Raw genomic sequence first — 20,907 nt, forward strand, 5'->3', positions numbered from 1 at the left:
GCTGTTCAGCAGATAAGCACCACTGGCTCACCAAAAAAAAGAGTCTTTATTTAGAAGTCTTGCTATTGGGTTGGATGAGGTAGTTATTAGGAGTATGCAACACATCTTCTGTTGCAGGAGTCAGACTGTCCTGAGACAGTGAGAGTAGCGGAAGGGTCAGAACCAGGGAGAGAGCCAGAGAAAGCAGCACAAGCAGATGATATTCCCAGCACCAGCACAGGGGACAGGAGCACAGTTTTTAGTTCAGATCTCAGTGATTGCAGAAAGCCATACCAACCACATCCCCAGTGTATCGAAAAACAAATACTTCCAAACAAGTCATTGGCATTTCAAGAGAAATGGTACCAAGACTTTCCATGGCTACATTACAGGGGAGAGAGGGGTGAGAGGGGTCTTGTGTTTTTACTGCAGCAAAGGTGTTTAAAATCAGTACTCTTTAGGTCATAGACCTGACACTGCTTTCATTAGTACAGGCTTTAGAAATAGGAAAAAAGCCATTGAAAAATGTACAGCACACCAGACCTCCCAAGCCCACCAACATTATGTGACTGTGAGTGCACCTCAGTCAAACCCAGTCAGTGCCCAGTTGTCCAGACATTGCTTGAAGAGAATTGTTAGCTCTGTACGGCATGTGGCAAGGCAGGGACAATCTTTAAGAGGCCATACTGATGAAAGTGGGAATCTGTATCAGCTCCTGAAACTTAGGGCAGAAGAGGATGATCCCATTTTATTGAAAATGGTTTACAGATCGCACCATTGCATACACAAGCCCTAAATCACAGAATGAAATCCTAAAAATGATGGCCAATACAATAATCCGAGGCATTGCAAGTGAGATTAAGTCTCCAACCCTTGTTCAGTTTTCTGTAGTAGTTGATGGTACCCAGGATATTTCTGGTGTTGAGCAGGAAAGTGTCTGTCTGCGCTATGTGGACCATGACCTTGTTCCACATGAGGAATTTATTGGATTATACAGTTTGTCAGAGACAACGGGCCAGGGCATTGCCAAGATGGTAATTGATGTGCTGTTGAGGCTCAATCTGCCCATGTCTGCTTTACGTGGGCAGAGTTACGACGGTGCCTCAAACATGGCAGGAAAGTACAGCGGTGCACAGGCAATAGTGAGAGAGCAGCAGCCATTAGCCCTCTATGTGCCAGTCTGATCACACAGGCTGGCTGCTCAGCCTCCCCAATGATCTGAGTTGCATAGAGGTACTCTCTCAGTACAGTTGCCCCTCTTTCGCCAGAAATACCCCAGTAGCAGCAGTGGCGAGGCAGCAGAGGTCCTCTGGGGAATGGAGGTACGGGGGTTGTTTGACCAAGTTGAGGTTCTTGTCAGAATTTTGTTGGTGGTGCCAGTGTCCTCGTGTGAGGCTGAGAGGAGCTTCAGTGCATTGCAGAGACTGAAGACATGGCTACAATGGGCCAAGACAGTCTGTTAGTCTGCAATGTTCACAAAGACAGGCTGGACAGCCTTAACATAAACACATAAACAAAACATTAAATTACAGCTATTTTTTATTACTTAATATAGAGCAGTGACTATAACATAATATTTTTATTTGTTACAAAATCATTTTATTTCTTTTTCACAATATTGACGTTTTTCATTAATTTTAAATTTAAGTTGAAAACTTATCTTTTTAACTTAGCTTTTAGTTAAGGGTATTTGTTAATTGAAGTAATAACTTATTTTTATTTCGTTTTTTTCCCCACTTCTCATCTATACTGATCTCACTATACAGTTGTGTGAGGGTATATGTCTAAGAGTGTAGTCATGCCTTCATTTGCTAGGCATGGTAAATGTTTTTATGTATGTTTTAATTATAACTGTGAAGCAACAACGTTGCTATTAAATGTGATATATAAATAAATTAAAGTTGAAATTAAGTTCAAATTCCATTGTATTTTGGTGGCTTGATTGTGTAAACAACTTATTTACAAAAAATGTATGGATTTGAAGAATTTTGTGTCAATTTAGTCAGCTTTTTCATTAAACCAGAAAGAAACATTGAGAAGAAGGATAATGGAACGGTCTCCATGCAACACTAATAATTGTAGTAAGGCTTTCCTCGGTGTACACGTATCATTGCAAGTACAATTTTGCCTGTATTATTGTGTCCCCTTCAAAAATTGCTCTTGAGAATTGTTATGTTTACAATTCTCCCCCAACATTTGGATGAAATTTTCGCCCCTGTACGGTTGGGCAAGTAAAATTGTCTTTAACTTGTCTGTTCAAATTTTCTCTTTTCTTTTTTTGGGAGTAAAATACCAGAATATAAATTTTCTTGACAGTTTTCATGAGAATCACCCCTTGGTTTAAAAATGACTTCATGTTACAGCCCTGTAAAAAATGTGTTGCATGATAACTAGTTTGAAAATGACGGAGACCAGTTGAAGTGGAAAAAACACAACCCAATTTGTCCAGCATACAAGAGCACTTTATAAACACTTCAGAGAAAAACACAATAAGCATACACTTTAATGTGGAGCGATTGGTGCTTCAGGAACATTGCTAGATTGATTGTGCTGTTTGATGCCCTTAACAGTTTTTTTCAATCCGGAGCATAATTTACATTTTACTGCCATTTCTTTAATAATATATACATGTTATGAATTCAAAACCAGGCACATATTTTGCAAAACTGTTTTTTTTTTTTATTTTATTTTTTTTTTTTACCACAGGCTAAACTTCACTGAGCGAGCCTGCACATCCACGTCAATCAAATCACAAGTGATTGAGAAAGGGATTGCAATCATTTGGATTAAACTGTGCATTGCAGTTTATTAACAGTGTAACATGATACCTCGATTTCAGTCTCAATGTAAATCAACTTTGCAGATCTCATGAATATAACACTGATGTCTGAGGTCAAGGTGTGCTAGTTTTTAAAGTATCAACTTGATTTCCCCTCATCATGTGAGCGCATATAATACAATGAGAACAAGAATGAGACTTTTCCATGCAAGAGTGAATTTGCACTGCATTTACAGATCATTGTACTATATTAAACTGTATGTAACGCTGAAGATAACGTACTGTGTATAATAATCCAAAGGGTCCTGATGTAGTCCTAATAATGCCAATGTAATGTCTGATTTCAGCAGTAAATTTATACAAAGGCAAACATTATTTTAATGGATAAGCATTAGGACTTTGATATATATTAAATATTAACAATATAATTGAGATCATTTTGGTGACCATGTAAAATTTACCAATATCGTGAATATTGTGATATTTTAATGTGCTTTAATTTGGCCATTAAGTTCCATAAAGAGCACATCAGTAGAATAATTTCACAATCTTTCAGGGCACAATAAAACAAAATAACATAAAACACAAAATAACATAAAAATGGCAAGTTTAATCCACAAAAGGCTATGATTTAAAGACCAAACCAGTGACGCACTGATCTGTGTAGGCATGGCGGCGCTCTCAGATCAGTTCATGTGCAGTCATATCAAAGCAGGTTCAAGCATTCGTGCAATTCCAACCATTAGTAACAGTTATAAGTTACTATACAAATCTACAAATGCGGCACAGTATTACAGAAAAGGAGGAGATTACAGCGTTTCAGGAAATGCAGAACATTGTAAACTGCAAATACACATTGCCTTTTCTGGGTCGTGTTTAGAAGGGATCACTCTTTCGTAAGCTTCTCGCACATGCTACGTTCATCAGTTATCTGTTTTATCAAAAAAATGACATATAAAGTTAAAGATCAGTTCAGCAAAAAAAATTTTTTTTTTGCTGAAATTTGTTTTTTTTAAACAACATAAGAGTTAATTATACAGAATTAAGAAGATAGCACTTCACTAATTTACAATATCTCATGACCGACAGTAGCACACATAGAGATTAAGTATTATGTGAAATATTTATTTTAGAGCTTGAATTTATCAAGTATGACTATCAAAACAGACTTTTACCAGTGCTTCTCATTGCTTTGCTACTTCAAACACCATGTATAAACTGTAGAATTGTAGAATCTTGCAAGATTGAAGAAAGAGGAATCCCTTCTAGACACAACCCCTTTTCGGTGTCAAAATAAAAGCACCAAGGTGAACCCCCAAGTAAACAGTACAGAAATATATTCAAAAACAGGGTTTAAAAAGTGTACGACATAAATATATTACTGTTGTATTTAAAATCAAAATAAAGTCAGTAATAATAATAATATTAATAACTATTTATTATTATTATTATTGTCATCATTAGTATTGGTTTACAATTTATAACAATATTTAAATTGAATGGTTCCAAAAAATAACTGTGAATGAAAAGTAGACTGATGTCTTACAACTAAATTGAACAAAACGAGATCTGAATCCTTTAAAGTCCAGATGTAAGTGGACAATTAAAAAAAACAAACAAACACTGGTTTCTTTTCTACTGAGATTGGAATTATTGTAAATTTTGCTGATACATTATCAGTATACTAGTTAACAAAGTGTTAAGTGTCTTAATAAACTGTACATTTATATTGAAATAATGTGTAGTTAGAGGTTTGTGTTTCTTTACATATTAAAGAGTACTCCCAATTAGTTCCACACAATAATGTAAAGATATTCTAAACTGATGCAAAAAAAACAATACTGTATCAGATCGGGATCTGTATTGGCCGATACTGATACTGAGATTTCCGGTATCCTAATCGGAAGAGAAAAAGTGGTACCGGTGCATCCCTACTTTAAATGTTGTTTTTCATTCCGTATCAATTTTAAAAACTATCGGCCAATTAATCGGTTAACGGCTTGTCTTCCCAACTTAGTTATAGGTATCAGCAAAATCCTATATCGGTCGACCTCTATAATAAATGTATCATTTGTTTTGTTTTTTAAATCCTATTTAATACAAATACCAGAAATAAAATGTCTGTGCTATTCAATTAATCGAAGAAATAATCGAAGATTAATCAATTATCAAAATAACCATTAGTTACAGTCAGTGTTGAGTAAGTTACTATAAAATTAATTATTAACTACAAATTACATCTACCGTGTAATTAGATTACTGTACTAATTACTCTGTCTGAAAAGTAATTGCATTAGTAATTGCACGTAGTTCTAATTACTTAAAACCCTTATCCTCGATCAGATGAAAAATACAAGGATAGACATGAAACTGTTCTGTTAATTCTTTCAAATAAATAATATAAAATCAAATAAATTATTCATGAACTAGACAAAGAATTTAATGTACTGTACAGATTCACATGGGGTGATGGTAGAGCATTCAACTTACGTTTGTAAGGTGTTGTCTTCAGTGAAGTTTCTGATTTTTATTTAACTTTTCATTTTTATCATAGGTCGCTTCCAGTGTGACTATGTCAAAACACACTGTTATGCATGTGAAAGGTTGACCAGTCGAGTCTTTCTGGAAAATATATCTGATTAGATCTGTGTTTGTGTAGTTGCAGGGTTTCCGTACCCCACCGCTGCTGCTGCTGCAACTACAGCTGCAACATTCAGAGGGGCGCATCTGCGAGGCCGCGGGCGGCCAGTGTTCGGAGCTGTGCGTGCCACTGTTCCTCAGGCTGCCATGCCGACTTATCCCAGGTAACACGTGTGTGCGCACGCATTCAAACATGCACATATAGATGCATCATATTTTGGTTTTCTTGAGTTTTCTGCATGCTGGATGGATGTGTGCTGCTCAGAATGAGGACGAACCGAAATAAATATGTAATCAGAGCTTGAAATGACATAAAAATGACATTTTCTCCCAACATGTGACACTTTTATTAGCAATGTAGTTTGAATGCATTATTTTATGTCATGTGCATTGCTTGTGTGTGAATTAATGCTTTCACTTTTCACTTTTTTGTGGTTTTCATCTTTTCTACCATCTTTTTTCTTTCCTTCAATCGCCACATGGTGTCACTCTGTCCTTGTTTTTATTTTCTTTCATCCTTTTTTTCCTACACTTTGTTCTTTTCTCTCAGTGTGGTGTACCAGAATGGGTTTTATGGAGCGTCAGATCTGTATGTAAGTATGACACTTGTTGCTTCTGTTCATTTCCTCTCTTTTTCCTCTTCTTTCCGATTGCTTTGCTGTGTGAAAACTGAAGCAACACAGAGCCGTTTTGTTCTCAAGCAAACTTTAAAATCACAGAACAGACATGAAGTCTTATTAACCTTGTTAACATGATTTAATTAAATCAGTTTGATGAATCACTTGAATTTTGTTGGTCAGGTCAGTTTGACAGATTCAAACGGCTCTGTGCGCATGAGTGTGAAGTGTTGTTGTGTGAACTCAAGTGTCTGTGTGTGTGTGTGTGTGTCCAGGTTGATGATAGCTTTTTCTTTTTTTTCTGTAGAATAGTGTTTCAGGACTCACTCGTTAGTGGCAGAATGCCTCAGGTAGGCTCACAGATGGATAGTGTGCATATCTTCTTCTGATAAATACATTTGTTTGATATTGATCGTATGAGATTGCTGTATTTGTTTCCCTACTAACTCACAGTAATCTGACAGGAGTGAGGGCATGGAAGGGGTAGAAAGAAATTCTGCTTGAAATCTGCACATTTCCTCTCGAAACCATCCAATGCTATTTAGTACATGCACAATTTGGCAGCAGTTACTGTTGTTAATGAATCTACTCATAATAGAGAATATATAATTGCAGTGATTATTTACACTTCTGCAGTAGATTATTTACACTTCTGAGAATGTAACTTGAGTGCGTTTACATGCACAGTCTAGCACTAGTTATGCTTATGTCAATTATTATGCCTTAAACGGGTCTAAGCTAAACCTAATCAGCACTCCTACATTTTTGGTTTATTTCCCAAATTTCACTTTGCATGTAAAACCGGCACTCTGTCATCTTATTAAATATGTGCAGGTTTTGACAACAAGACTGGGGAAAAGCTTGATTTAATGTCTCATGTATGGGTGGGCGATATAAGCAAAATTTTTATATTGTGATATTCATTACATTTTTGGATGATAACGATACACATCACAAATTAGTGTTTGGTCATTTACGACAAAAAAGTAACCTACTACAAATGACTAATTACTTCACTGTAATCAGATAACACTACTCATTATTACTTAATTGGAAAGTAATCACATTAATTATTACTTTTAAGTTACTTCCTTGAACTCTTCACAATTTTTATTTTCTGCTTTTCACACATCCTTGAGCTGTCACTGATATGCAAACAGATGTACATATAAACTTTATGTAATAATTCAATGTGTTCCTAATAATAAGTTAGAAATACATTCAACTAATGTAATATATTTTTTTAAAGTTATTTAAAGAATCATTCTCCCAAAAATTTTAATTCTCTCATGATGTACTCACCCTCCGGACATCCCAGATGTGGATGGATTTATTTCTTCTGCAGAACAGATTTTTAGAATATTTTTCAGCTCTGTAGGTCCTCACAATGCAAGTGAATGGGTGCCAAAATTTTGAAGATCCAAAATCCACATAAAGGGAGCATAAAAATAATCCATGTGACTGCAGTGGTTAAATCCATCTCTTCTGAAGCAGTTTGATAGGTGTGGGTGAGAAACGGATAGTAATTTTTTATCATAAATTCTCCTCCCTGCGCAGTAGGAAGTGATATGCTTGAAGAATGTGGACCACCAAAAATAGAAGAAGAACAATGGTTAAGTGAAACTTAAGTGGAGATTGACTGACCAGGGACCATTTATTAAAAATAATATTTGACCTTTTTATCTTGTCTGCAATAGTATCAGAAATAACTTTATTTCTGGATTTGATTTTCTTTACATTGATGATATTTCGGTCTATTTAAACCATAAACAGTGTCTCATCCATTTATGTCAAACTTTTAATCGATTCATTAATATTTTCAAGATTTAAAATGTATTTCTTCTTACCCTAGGAATTAAATAATTAAGTCATATTAATTCCATATGTATAACAAGGACTGTAATAGTATATTAAGGAGTATATCAGATGTTAAAAAAAACAACAAAAAACTGAAGAATTCATTATGAGGGCATTTTCCACACGCCATACTTTTAATTTCGGGGCATTTTTGCCCCGAGCCCCCCTACATTTCTGACCCTGCTCTGCATTTTTTCAATCCAGGCCAAAAAGTGTTTGCTTTGATTATTAAGTGAGCCCCTGCGTCACAGTTTTGAAGGATTTTACACACGTTTTGTATGATGCGTCAAAAGTGTGATAAAGCTGATATTCAGAGATTTGTGCCAGTAGACACATTTCTACCAGTTTAACAATTATGCCTGTATATCGCCCTCCCCTAGCGTCATGATATCCTGGATTACTTGCATTGTGTGATTTCTAGTGAGCTGATTTTGTAATTTATTTATATATATATATATATATATATATATATATATATATATATATATATATATATATATATATTATTTACCATTAGTGTGTTGTGCACGTAAACGCATTCAACATCCTAAGAACTTTCTTCAGGTACTCTTTGTTGTGTATTACAAATAGTTCTTAGGGCTTGGGATGTTTTGGGATTTGTCAGAGTGGATCTGATTCTGTCCCCTTCCAAGAGTCTCCCTGAGTCCGTGTCTCACTCTACGGCATGTTAACTCGATCTGTGTTGGTATGCAGTCACACTTAATTCGCTTTTAGATATCTCTCTCTCGCTTTTCATAAACAAGTCACTCTCTCTGTTTTTCAGTTTAACTCACCTGCTCCACTTTACCTGTTTCTCTTTGTGTCTCTCTCTCTCTTTGTGTCTTGCCTCCCTCTTCCGCTGCTTTCTTGTGGAGTGAGGGATCATGGGAGAGTTTCCCGATTGGCCGTAGGGTAGAATGCTGAGGAGAGAATGGCGTAAATGGCTTATTTTGTTCAGTTTGGGGTGCATGCTGTCTGTGTGGTTGTGTGGATGTTCTCCTAATCTCACTATCCGTCGGTCTGTATATGGCACCAGTAATCAATTTGATCACCCCTGGTTGTTTGTAGCTGTGCATTTGGGGGTCAATTTGACACTGACGCTAATGCACTCACGATCCCCTTCTCGGCTTGTGTCTCCCTCTTTGACAAACAAACAATTAAAATCAGCAATTAGTCATTAAAGGAAATACTCATGATTGTGCATTGTTTGCCACTGAGGAAGATTCAGTGCATAACAGACCTACATGTGGTTCTCAGAATGCGGTTTACATTTGAATGAACATCAGTGGCGGATTGCTTGATAATGTATTTTAGATTTGCTTCTCTTGTACATTTTCATATCCATTTTTCCCTGCCAACTCATCACTTGCTGCATATTAATGGTGCTAATTTTGAAAACATCTGTTTATCACTCTTTGCAGAGTGGCTATACTACGTATCGTTACACTCAGCCGGCGGCAGTAGCGGGACCGGCGGCGGCAGCAGCAGCAGCAGCGGCTGCCTACAGTGACAGGCTAGTTTTTTTAAGCTAGAAATATACTCATCGCAATTACACAATGCAGAAATGAATGCTTGGCCAATGTGCGTTCAGTGTTTATCTAGCCAATTAAAGTACTGATGAAATTGTTGCCACAGGTTTTTTTTTTTTTTGTTGTTTATTTTTGTCTACGAGGCAAAAAACCGATGAGAAATTATGAAAAAATATTGCACAGTGCAATAACACTTTTTTTTAATCTGTTAATTTCTTTAAGAAACAAAAATCTTGAAAGTACTGATTTAAATAATCCAGTCATTGTATGCTGGGGATTTCCCAATGAACACCTGTACAATGAACTAACTAACATGTTAATTAACTCACTCAAACCAAACGGTGTCTCAGGTTTTCAGGACCATTTTCTCATGTTGTGTATTCTGACATTTAAATGTATTTATCTTTGTGTTTGATACATTAATTGTAAGTAGTTTATACATTTATTTAAAATATTTGAATATTATATTAATGCACAGATACATTTTAGTTATTTTGCACATAATAAACGTCTAGGTTACGTTCCACGATGGAGGGAACGAGACGTTGTGTTGAAGCGACACTAGGGGTCTCTCTTGAGTGCCGAATATACCTCTGATCTATGAAAAAAGGCCAATGAGAAGTTGGCAGACAGTATTTTCATACCCCGCCCCTGGATATATGGGTATAAATGCGGGGAAATACATCTAGTTCATTCAGGATTTTTCTGAGGAGCCGGAAATGGTCCGGCCACAACAGTGGCTCGGCTAGGCAACGTGGCTGGGAGGACACAACGTCTCGTTCCCTCCATCAGGGAACGGAGGTTACATATGTAACCTAGACGTTCCCCGTCTGTCGCTCACTTCGACGTTGTGTCGAAGAAACGACACTAGGGGTCCAATTTAAATCACGCCATGCGCTGAGCAATGTACATGTACTGCTGACACAGGAGCGGGCATGTATTTTACTTGCAAAGGTGGTCAGCTGTGTCAGACTGCACATACCCTTCCCCAATGCCCCATAAAAGTTGTCGTAATCCTTCTGGTTACCCTAAACAGGGAAACAAGGTGATGCTTGCCAACCTGGGAACGGGCTGAGCCTAGCTGGGCCTCTTTTCTCTCTATGTTTCTCGCATAGAGCCAAACGGCTGTGGCCCTTACATGCATTGTGGGAATGGGGTCTTACCCAGTTTCCTATTCATTCAGGGGGAAAAGACCCTGCGGAAGCCACACCTGCCCAGGAAGGGGGAGGTAAAAGTGGCAAAATACATCACATGGGCCTCTTAGGTCACATGTGGGAAAATGGCGTGGTGGAAGATCCAGCCTCAAGGAGGGGGGAAATGCTACAACATGGCGACCGGAGGGCAGCTGAAACTGCCTAAGGGAGATGTGGTTCCACTAGTACCCTTACCGTACCGCGGAAAATACACACAGGAGGAAGTCCACGCAGGACTCCTGACCTGTGGAGCACCTATTCCAGTGCAGGGTAGATTTGAGTACCCGCAGTGGATTGGGACGGCGAATTCCTCTGCTGAATTGCGGACCCACAGGGCTAGGGAGGAGTCATTCTGGGAGCCGAGTGAGTGGGATCTCCTGGGAGAAAAAGCGCACTATTTTACCTCGGCCGAGGGAAAGGGCGCTAGGTGCAAGCGGTCCACCCGGTCAATCCGTCAGCGTGTTACCGAGTTCTACCGGCTCGGACCTGCGAAAACACGGGACGAAACTGACTCTACCCTGAAATTGTAAAATCTTGAAAGGGTATTAGGTGTTGCCCAACCCGCTGCTCTGCATATGTCTGCCAGGGAGATGCCTCTGGCCAGTGCCCGTGAGGACCCAACACATCACCGCAAGGGGAGGGGCACAGCCTGGGTGTGATAAGCCAATGTAATTGTGTCAACTACCCAGTGGGAAGGCCTCTGTTTGGAGACAGCGTTCCCTTTCTGCTGTCCACCAAGGCAGACAAAGAGCAGCTCAGAACTTCTAGAGCTCTGCATGCGGGCCAAGTAGGTACGCAAAGCACGTACCCGACACAGCAACGAAGGGCTGGGCCTGCCTCCTACCGGGGCAGCTTCGCTTGCAGGCTCACTACGTGGACCCTGAGGGGAGTCGTAGGAACCTTGGGCACGTAGCCCGTTTGCGGTCTTGATCATATGAGTGTCTGCCGGACCGAACTCCAGGCAAGTGTCGCTGACAGAGGGCGCTTGCAGGTCCCCGACCCTCTTGATGGAGGTGAGCGCGATCAGGAGGGCCGTCATCAGGGAGAGGGCCTTGTTTGACTGATTCTAGCGGCTCGAAGTGGGGGTCTCTGAAGGCCCGAGAGGACCACTGAGAGACCCCAGGAGGGTAACAGGCTTGGCCGGGAAGGATTTAACCTCCGGGCACCTCTTTGGAACCTGAAGATTGTCGTGCTTACCCAAAGACTTGCGGTCTACTGCGTTGTGGTGGGCCGCGATAGCAGCAAAATACATCTTCAAGGTGGAAGGGGACAGCCTCCCCTCCAGCCTTTCCTGCAGAAATAAGATCACTGATCTAACAGCGCACCTCTTTGGGTCTTCAGCCCGGGAAGAACCCCAATCTGTGAACAAGCGCCACTTCAGGGCGTAATGTTGCCTGGTAGAGGGGGGTCTGGCTTGATTGATCGTGTCTACGACGGCAGGTGTTAGACCAGCTAGATCTTCCGCGTCCCGTCCAGAGTCCAGACGTGGAGGTTCCAGAGGTCCGGGTGCGGATGCCAGAGCGTGCCCCGTCGCTGAGAAAGAAGGTCTTTCCTCAGGGTAATTTGCCAGAGAGGGACTGTCGCGAGGAGTACGACGTACGAGAACCAGGCCCGAGTGGGCCAGCAGGTAGCCACTAGGGTGACTTGTTCCTCGTCCTCCCTGACCTTGCACAGCACCTGTGCAAGAAGTCTCACTGGGGGAAATGCGTACTTGCGCAGCCCCGAGAGCCAGCTTTGTGCCAGTGTGTCTGCCCCGAGGGGAGCCTCTTTTCGGGCATACCAGAGCAGGCAGTGGGAGGTCTCTCGGGAGGCAAACAGGTCTACCTGAGCCCTGCCGAATCTTTCCCAAATCAGCTGGACCGACTGGGGGTGAAGCCCCCACTCTCCACTGGGCAAGCGTTGTCGTGACAGCGCTTCCACTACCACATTGAGGTTGCTGGGGATGTGAGTGGCGACTTGAGTCGCTGCTGGCTCCAAAGGAGGAGACGACGGGCGAGTTGTGACATGTGGCGGGAGTGTACGCCACCTTGGCGATTTATGTACGCTACCGCGGTGGTGCTGTCTGACCTGACCAAGACGTGCTTATCCCGAGCTAATGGGAAAACCTCCGCAGGGCAAAGAATACAGTCAGTAACTCTAGGCAATTGATGTGTCAGCACAGTGGGGCCCCTTTCCAACGGCCCGTGGCTGCGTGCCCATTGCACATGGCGTCCGGACCCAATTTGGAGGTGTCGGTCGTGACAGGACGCGTTGGGACACCTGCTGCAAGGGGACTCCTGTCCACAGAAAGCAGAGGTCTGTTAAGGGTTTTGACGTTTGCTGGCAGGCGGGGGTGATGATCACACGGTGCATGCCGCGGCACCACGCTTGTCTCGTGACTCGAGTCTGGTGCCAGTGCTGAAGCGGTCTCATATGCATCAACCCCAGCAGCGCTGCCACCGCGGAGGATGTCATATCCCGCAGGAGCTTCTGGAAAGGTTCTTAAGGGACCGCCGTGCCTGCCTGAAGGCATCGAGGCATTTTAGCACTGACTATGCATGCTCGTTGGCGAGGTGCTCTGACATTGAGACTGAGTCAACTCCATGCCAAGAAAAGAGATTCTCTGAACCGGGGCGAGCTTGCTCTTTTCCCAGTTGACCTGAAGCCCCAAACAGCTGAGGTGCCTGAGCACCTGGTCTCTGTGAATTCATAGTAACTCTCGGGAGTGCGCCAGAATGAGCCAGTCATCGAGGTAATTGAGTATGCGAATGCCAGCTTCTCGGAGCGGGGCAAGGGCTGCCTCTGCGACTTTCATGAAGACGTGAGGGGACAGAGACATGCCGAAGGGGAGGACTTTGTACTGATACGCCTGGCCGTCAAACGCGAACCGTAGGAATGGTCGGTGTCGAGGCAAGATAGAGATGTATGCGTTTTGAACTGGAGTGCAAGGCCGTTTGAAAATTTACAAGTCCAATATCAGTCCGGGATACCTCCCGTATTTCGACCAGGTCCAGTCCATAGATTACGTTTCTGGACCACAAGGGTGGCCATCGCCCGTTCGAGTGCCGACGCTTCTGACCTTCGTGGCCCGGGGGGCGCGATCGGTGGTTGAGCGCAGTTCCTGCAGCCCATCAAGAACAGGACTACCCAAGTGCAAGTTTTGAAGTGCCTTGGCCTGGTGTTTGTTGCAGGAGGGGTCATGCAGGGCGGAAGCGGTCTGGGACTGGTCCACCGTTGAGGGTAGTGAGAGCGCACACATGCCCGCGGAGCCAATCAAATAGCCGTGGGGGGGGGGGTTTTCCGGTCCAGCCTCGCGGTAGCCCGGAAAGCATAGCAGACCTCTGTGCGTCAGGCTCAGACTGGGTGAGCAGACCCGAAGTTGGCGGCCCAGGCGAGTCATCCGCATCAGATGCCACTGTAACGCTCTCCGATGCAGCGGCAATGTCGTCATCCAATTCCGGGAGCTCAATGGACCGGCCGGCCGTGAAGCGGGCAGCACTCATCCCGAGCTCGGACGGAAGCAAGCAAGCGTGCCGGGGAGGCAAGTGGTTAGATGGGATTTACCCGGCGAAACGGAGCCCGTCATTATCCCCAAATCGCCTTCATCGCCCGCGGCACCTGCCCCAATCCCGTAGGAAGGAGGCGAGGCGTGGGGGGCGGCTGAAGTGGCTTTCTCTCATGACAAAAGAAAGCTGCGACCGCAATTCTGCCATGGCTATGTTCTCGCACTGAGAACATGAACCATTCATAAAACGCTGCCTGCGTGTGATCACAGCCCAGGCACGCGCTGCAGCATTTATGACCGTCAGAGGTGGGGAGAAATCAACCGCATCTAGAAACTACACAGAGGCGGAAAGACGTCTTTAAAAAGACGCGTCCTGAAAAGGATGTTCAACGGCAGCTGTGTATTTGCTCTTTTAGAGATAACACTTTTAACTGTGCTGTCGAAGCACCCAGGGGCAAACTGTACTGCCGTGCTGAGAAGGAGAAATCCGCTGATATCTGCCATAGATCCAACAGCAATCACACTCAGAGGTGGGAGGAACAGTGTGTGACTCGCAGCTCGCTGCATACACGACCATCGGCTCCGAAGAACATTTCTGAATGAACTAGACTTATTTCCCCTGCCTTTATACCCGTATGTCCGGGGGCAAGGTATATAGGGATAGCAAATACTGTCTGGCAACTTCTCATTGGCCTTTTTTCATAGATCAGAGGTATATTCGGCACTCAAGAGAGACCCCTAGTGTCGCTTCTTCAACACAACGTCGAAGTGAGCGACAGACGAGGAACTACTATTTTTGTCAACAAATTTTGCCATTTTATGACATGCTGAAATATTGACTATATTTAAAGGATCTTTTTGGAGTATATAGAGGCATCTCCCCTAAAGATTTGTGTTATGTTTGTCTAGCTATGGTCGAGTGTATGCAGCAGATCCGTACGTGGCTGCGCTAGCAGCTCCGGCAGCGTATGGAGTTGGAGCAATGGTAAGCCACGCCTCTATTTTTTTATTTTCTGCTCCATAGAACCAATGACTTGCTTGTGTAAACACACCAACGCTCACTTCTAACCAATATGTATGTTTCATAGACGACACTCTACAGAGGAGGATACAGCCGGTTTTCGCCATATTAAACACCTTTAGTACACTTCCTGATTCTCTGTCTCTCTGATACTTCAACAGCTGGTGACATCGGAGGGAAAATTCAAATCACACTTTTGGACAAACAAAATTCGAAACGCATCTTATGAATGAAACTTTAAATACATCAAAGAAAGTGGATTTTTAAAAAGGAAACATGATAACGTCAACACTAAATGGTAACAGAGATATCTGACTGAAACTGCTTGACTGATGAACTCAAATAATTTCTTCCTTCGGCTCATCTCTCAGCACATATGCATGCAGTAATGGCTTTAAGACTGCCTCTAGTTGCCATTGAACTACTTGTGCACAGGGTGTCAGGACTGCAGTGAATAAATTTGTATGTCACCGTCACTGTTTCGCACTACAATAATTATCGATATTCTTTAAGAAACGTAAGAGACATTCATCTGGGCGCACTTGTCTGCGGTTAAATCATTTTGAAATACGTGGATCTGATCGGCACTGTGCGGGAGGACGATGCTATTATCCCAAACACAGCAACATGATAAGAGACAAGCATCATGGTCTTCCTTTCTCTGAGAAGATCTTGGATGAAAGGAAACGCCAACAGCTGTTACAAATCACAGAACTTTTGATGGACACAAATGGGACAATGTGTCATAATATTCCATTTTGCTGAAAGCTTTGTGTTCTAAAAACCGTACCTCCATTCAGACCAATTTGAAGAGGCATACCTTTCAAATTAAATAGTCATTATATGCAAGTATACTAGAATAGACACAAAATTTTACCATACATTATTATTAGTCAATAGTTTCTCATGGTTATGCGTGATGGCTTTGAAGAAGTGGAAGAGCACAATGTGAACCTGCATGAATACACAAAAGATGCCAACACAGACCTAATGACTATAGCAAGTATTTAAATTATGCTAAGAAAATATTTACTTTTTTTTTTTGTCAGACTTTGGAATTGAAAAGCCCTTCTTGATGAAAAGCTCTTTTATTAGCATAGTTTGTAAAATATGTAAGTTTTAGCCCAAATTTCAAAGGAGAGAGATGGTGGATATTTTTTTTTTTTACTATTTTAAAAGAGAACTATGTAGTATTTTTTATTTTTTTTTCGTCATCTTTGCAGTCTCTTCAATTCAGTATATTGGTATTTTTGCTTTTTTTGCATTTTCGTTCCAAAGATGAGTCAAGCACATTCTTGATCATGTGTAAATGTATTTGTAATTCTATAGTTTTTTTGTAGCAATAGGTTTTTGGTCACATGACCAGTTTCTTTGTGAAATCGTATACATTTTCTGTTTTTTGCAGGACATCCGTTTCAGGAGTTAGAAAGTTCTAGGTAGCCTTCCTGGTGAAGGACTGAAAACATTTAGCAATTTTAGAGTTTCAGAATTAATTTCACCACAACAATTTGTGTGGAGGAGGCATGTTCTGTTGACCCTAAGAGTCTGAATCATTGTACTGGGCCTCAATCGGACCACAACACTAAACCAGACTGAGTTTTTGTTTGTTTTTCTTTTCTTTTTGTTCAAAAGGTACTTTGCAGTCTCTGCATACATTTTCTACAGAATTATATGAGATTTAAATTTCTCAGAACCTAAAAAACCTTCAGGCTTTTAAAGATGCTTTTGAAAAAGACACCTCTTCTTCTGTCCGTTTCCCCTGTAGCAGCTGCACTGTTGGTGCCGTTGCAGGTAACTTGGACTTCGACATGGAGAGGTAATTCTTAAGTGACATTTTGTCTCCTGAGGATGGAGTGAACGGACTGAAATCCCCTCCATTTGTGCAGTAAAGTATTAAAATGGTGTCTCTTATTTACCATTCTTGCACCTTATTAATATGATGCCCATTCCACATACTCTCCTTTGGTTTACAGTGTAACCGTGTTTTTGAGCTTCTCTCTACATATTCTGATTCCATTTGTGATGTAATTTGTATCTGAATGTTCTATAAAAATAAGAATTTTAACAATCGCTTGAGTCTTTAATTTTTTGTATATTTTCCATTTAATGCGAGTATAAAGGTAATTAGGAGATGTTAAAAACTGATTTGAGGAGAATAATAATGTCAAATAATTTTATTGACCTTACTACTTACCTTTTTTATGGTACAGCCATGGCCTAAAGTATTGACAGTGACATCAATTTTGTGTTTCGCAAAGTTTGCTGCTTCAGTATTTGTAGTTTATTTTTTCACATTTCTATGGTATACTGGAAAACAATGATAAGAATTTTATCATTTTTTTTGGCAAAAACATTCAATATGCAAAGAGTCAATATCTACAGTGTTGACCCTTGTTCTTCATAACCTCTGCAATTCACTCTGGCATGCTGGATATCAGCTTCTTGGCCAAATCCTGACTAATGTCGATTCATTCTTGCCTTATTAGTGCTCGGGCTTCTGCTTGTAAATTCACCTTTTGAGGATTGACCACAGGTTCTCTACGGGATTAAGATCTGGGGAGTTGCCTGGCCATGGATCCAAAATTTCAAGAGCCACTTCATTATCACTCATGCCTTGTGACATGGTGCACCATCATGCTGGAAAATGCATGGATCATCAACAAATTTCTCCTTTTATTGAGAAAAGTTGCTCTGGCAGGATGTTTTGATGCTATTCTGTGTTTTTGGGCAGAATTGTCAGAGAGCCCACTACCTTGGATGAAAAGCAATCCCACACATGGATGCTTCACTGTTGGCACGACATCGGACTCATGGTAACGTTCACCTTTTCTTCTCCAGACAATCGATTTTCCAGATGTCCCAAACAGTTGGAAGGGGGCTCCATCAGAGAAAATAACTTTGCACCAGTCTTATGCAATCCTTGTATTTCCTGCAGAATTTCAGTCTGTCCTTGATGTTTTACTTTGAGAGAAGTGGCTTCTTTGCTGCTCTTCTTGACACCAGGCCGTTGTCCAAAAGTCTTCGCCTCACTGTGCGTGCAGATGCCTTCACATCCACCTGCTACCAATATTGAGCAAGCTCTGCACTGGCGGTGACACGATTCCATAGATGAAATGTCCTGGCGCTTGGGCACAGTGTATTCAACAGAATGTAGGAGAGGAGTGACGTTACTTGTGTGTGAATGTGAACAACTTCGTGACTGATTATGCCTCTGTTGTGCCGGTATCAAATGCTGCTTTGTAGTTTCACTGGGACATCATGAAGTCTTCTTCACTGCAGTTGAACCTCTCTCCTTCAAGTTCTTGATCCGGTAAATGGTTCTTTTAGGTGTAAAATTCTTTGCAGCAATTTCCATGCATGTGAGGCCATTTTGATGTTAAATCAATGATGGCTGTACGTCTTTGGAGGTAACATTGTTAACATAAACACAATGATATGAAGCACTTCTTCCCTGCTTTTATAGCAATCAGTCTGCTCGTGATTTCACCTGACTAGTACTCGTTCACCCTTTCCTAGGTGCTGCTGATATGATTAGGAAATTATGTTTGCTGGTCATTTTGTGCCAGGGCCAAAAAACTTGTGAAATAGTGAAGTTTTTGTGATAAAGTTTATGTCACTGTTATGATGTTTTGGTAATGGCAGTAGTTTCACAGTGACTGTTCAGTGTTAATGCAGACTTGACAATTTATAACTCGCACATCATCACTGTAATTGCTCGCTCAGTACTCATTATATTTTACTAACTTATTCAAAGTGATTGAATTTTTCATGAGGTAAAAGTGGTTGACAGCATCCCTATGCGCGCAGTAGGTGACTTACAGTTGGTTTTCATGCATCAGAACAGTGACATTTAAAGCTAAAAAATAAATAAATATGTTATTCAGAACTTAATTGAAGGTTTCGGATGCCGACCTGGTTTAAACCCTTACAAAAAAGTCCTCAATGAAAAATCCTGCGGGACCCCACTGGATTTCCATGATCATTTTCCTGTAGGACTTATACAGGACTTGTGCAGGAAACCGTCTCCGGTTACACATGTAACTTCGGTTACCTGAGAGAAGGGAACAAGACAATGCCATAAGCACTGTGGAACAGGCAGTCGCAGCATAGCTAACAAAAAAGGTCCCAAGGATATCCCCTTCATGTCTTCATGTAGGGTCCTTCAGATGTCAAAAGGATTTCCGGGGGTATGTTAGCAGGACTTCCGGCGGATATTCAAGGATGTTCGCTACCAGTCATATGAACGTCCTTTTGAACGTCACATTGAATCAACATCATTAACACCATTGAATATGAATTAAATCAATCCAAATTATTTGCGTACCATATGTTGGATAAAAACTATGCTATACAATCAATGCATTTTCACTTTCTATTTTAAAATTCCAAATACTTTAATGAATAAATCAGCCTTTTTATGTAAAACTGTATCAAACACACAGCAAGTGTAGTTCATTTTATTTATTCAAAACATAAATACAAATACATAAACATCTTTAGAGTAAACTATTTCTGCAATACATAAATCTTAAGTCTACTGTAAACAGCCAAATCACACTGGTGCAATTACAGATGAATGTATAATAAACAAATTGCAGGCTAATTTAACAGGTCTCAAAGTTACAGATTTAAAAAGTGTATGAGTTTCTATTCTGTGGAGTGCAAAAGGTACCAGGAATCTGTCAACATTTCAATTTTATTGCTTCTTTTTTTTCTCTATAAAAGTTAAAGGTGACTGAGATTGAACATTTCAACATATTCTACTAAAGGCATACAGGTTTGGAAAATATTGAGCCTCAGAGTAGAGAGATGTGTTTTCTTTCCCTGATTTTTTTTTTTAATTTAAAACATTTGCAGTCCCTTGTAAAAAGTTTTGTGCTCCCTCGTCAACTATGGTATTTGTAGTAAAACCGTAACCAAAGAAGTGTATCATAGTTTTACTTTGTAACCATATTTGTAGTGAAACCAAAATAATAATACAGGATGATGAAAATATTGTGTTTTTACTAAAAATACATAGTTTAACATTGGTTACTGGATGAAACACTTGACATGTGTTTTGATAATGCATATGGTGCATATGGTCTTTCCACACTACATAGTTGAAACCTCTACAATAATGGCAATATTATAATATCCTTTAAGCAATTTTTTTATGGTGTGCATATATATATATACATACACACACACAAGCAAGATTGTGATTTAACCCTACATCAGCACTGCTGTGATTCGGCCGCAGGCCGAGTGCCCTAGGTAATCACTGCAGTGCTGATTTAGGGCCATAGCACGATTGCGAGTGTGATATTGCTTATATAAAACAGTTCAATGAACAAGTAAATTTAAAAGAATTAGGAAAAACGTAGTACGGAGGAAAAAAAAACAAATGATGATTCCAAGCCTTCGTTAGGAATTCAAAATTGTCACTTCAGAAATAGTATCACGGCTTGTGCTGTTTTGAACAAGTTATCGGATAAACAAGGATGGGTGTGTGTGAGAGAGAGAGACGGATCATGTGCAATCACCTGTTGCCACTCCCAAGCGGAGATGCTCTCAGCTTTTTCTGTGGTAAAATAGCCATCAAAACAGGGGTATTCCGCTCTATTTTGCGGTAGCCAGTGCGAAAGAGTCGGTCACTATCCTATGCAGCCGCAATGTCCTCCGCCATTTTAAACAGTATGTATCCAATGTGGAAACTCTGGTAAGAGGAAAGCACCTTGAGTTCTGTAATAATCAGTCTGTTGTGTCGCTCAGCCGTGATGAGCCTTAATGCTGAAGTTGTTTGTTTAAAGCCTCTTAAATCTATTT

The 20,907-nt window shown here is 41.0% G+C and overlaps 1 protein-coding gene across 2 annotated transcripts in view; it reads left to right on the top strand.

The window, feature by feature from the left end:
- Positions 1-17,118, top strand: part of LOC127653645 (RNA binding protein fox-1 homolog 2-like) — a 134,410-nt gene extending 117,292 nt beyond the window's left edge. The window contains exons 8-12 of one of the 2 annotated variants that reach the window (XM_052140416.1): positions 5,418-5,562; positions 5,949-5,991; positions 9,294-9,385; positions 14,988-15,063; positions 15,167-17,118. In XM_052140416.1, the coding sequence (XP_051996376.1) occupies positions 5,418-5,562; positions 5,949-5,991; positions 9,294-9,385; positions 14,988-15,063; positions 15,167-15,211 (401 nt within the window). In that variant the 3' untranslated portion in view covers positions 15,212-17,118. Of the gene's footprint in view, positions 1-5,417; positions 5,563-5,948; positions 5,992-6,322; positions 6,366-9,293; positions 9,386-14,987; positions 15,064-15,166 lie in introns of those variants that run through there. The other variant, XM_052140415.1, reaches the window with a different exon arrangement.
- The last annotated feature ends 3,789 nt before the right edge of the window (positions 17,119-20,907 follow it).

The sequence above is a fragment of the Xyrauchen texanus genome, chromosome 13 (genome assembly GCF_025860055.1).
Source record: "Xyrauchen texanus isolate HMW12.3.18 chromosome 13, RBS_HiC_50CHRs, whole genome shotgun sequence".
Classification (NCBI taxonomy): Eukaryota; Metazoa; Chordata; class Actinopteri; order Cypriniformes; family Catostomidae; genus Xyrauchen; species Xyrauchen texanus.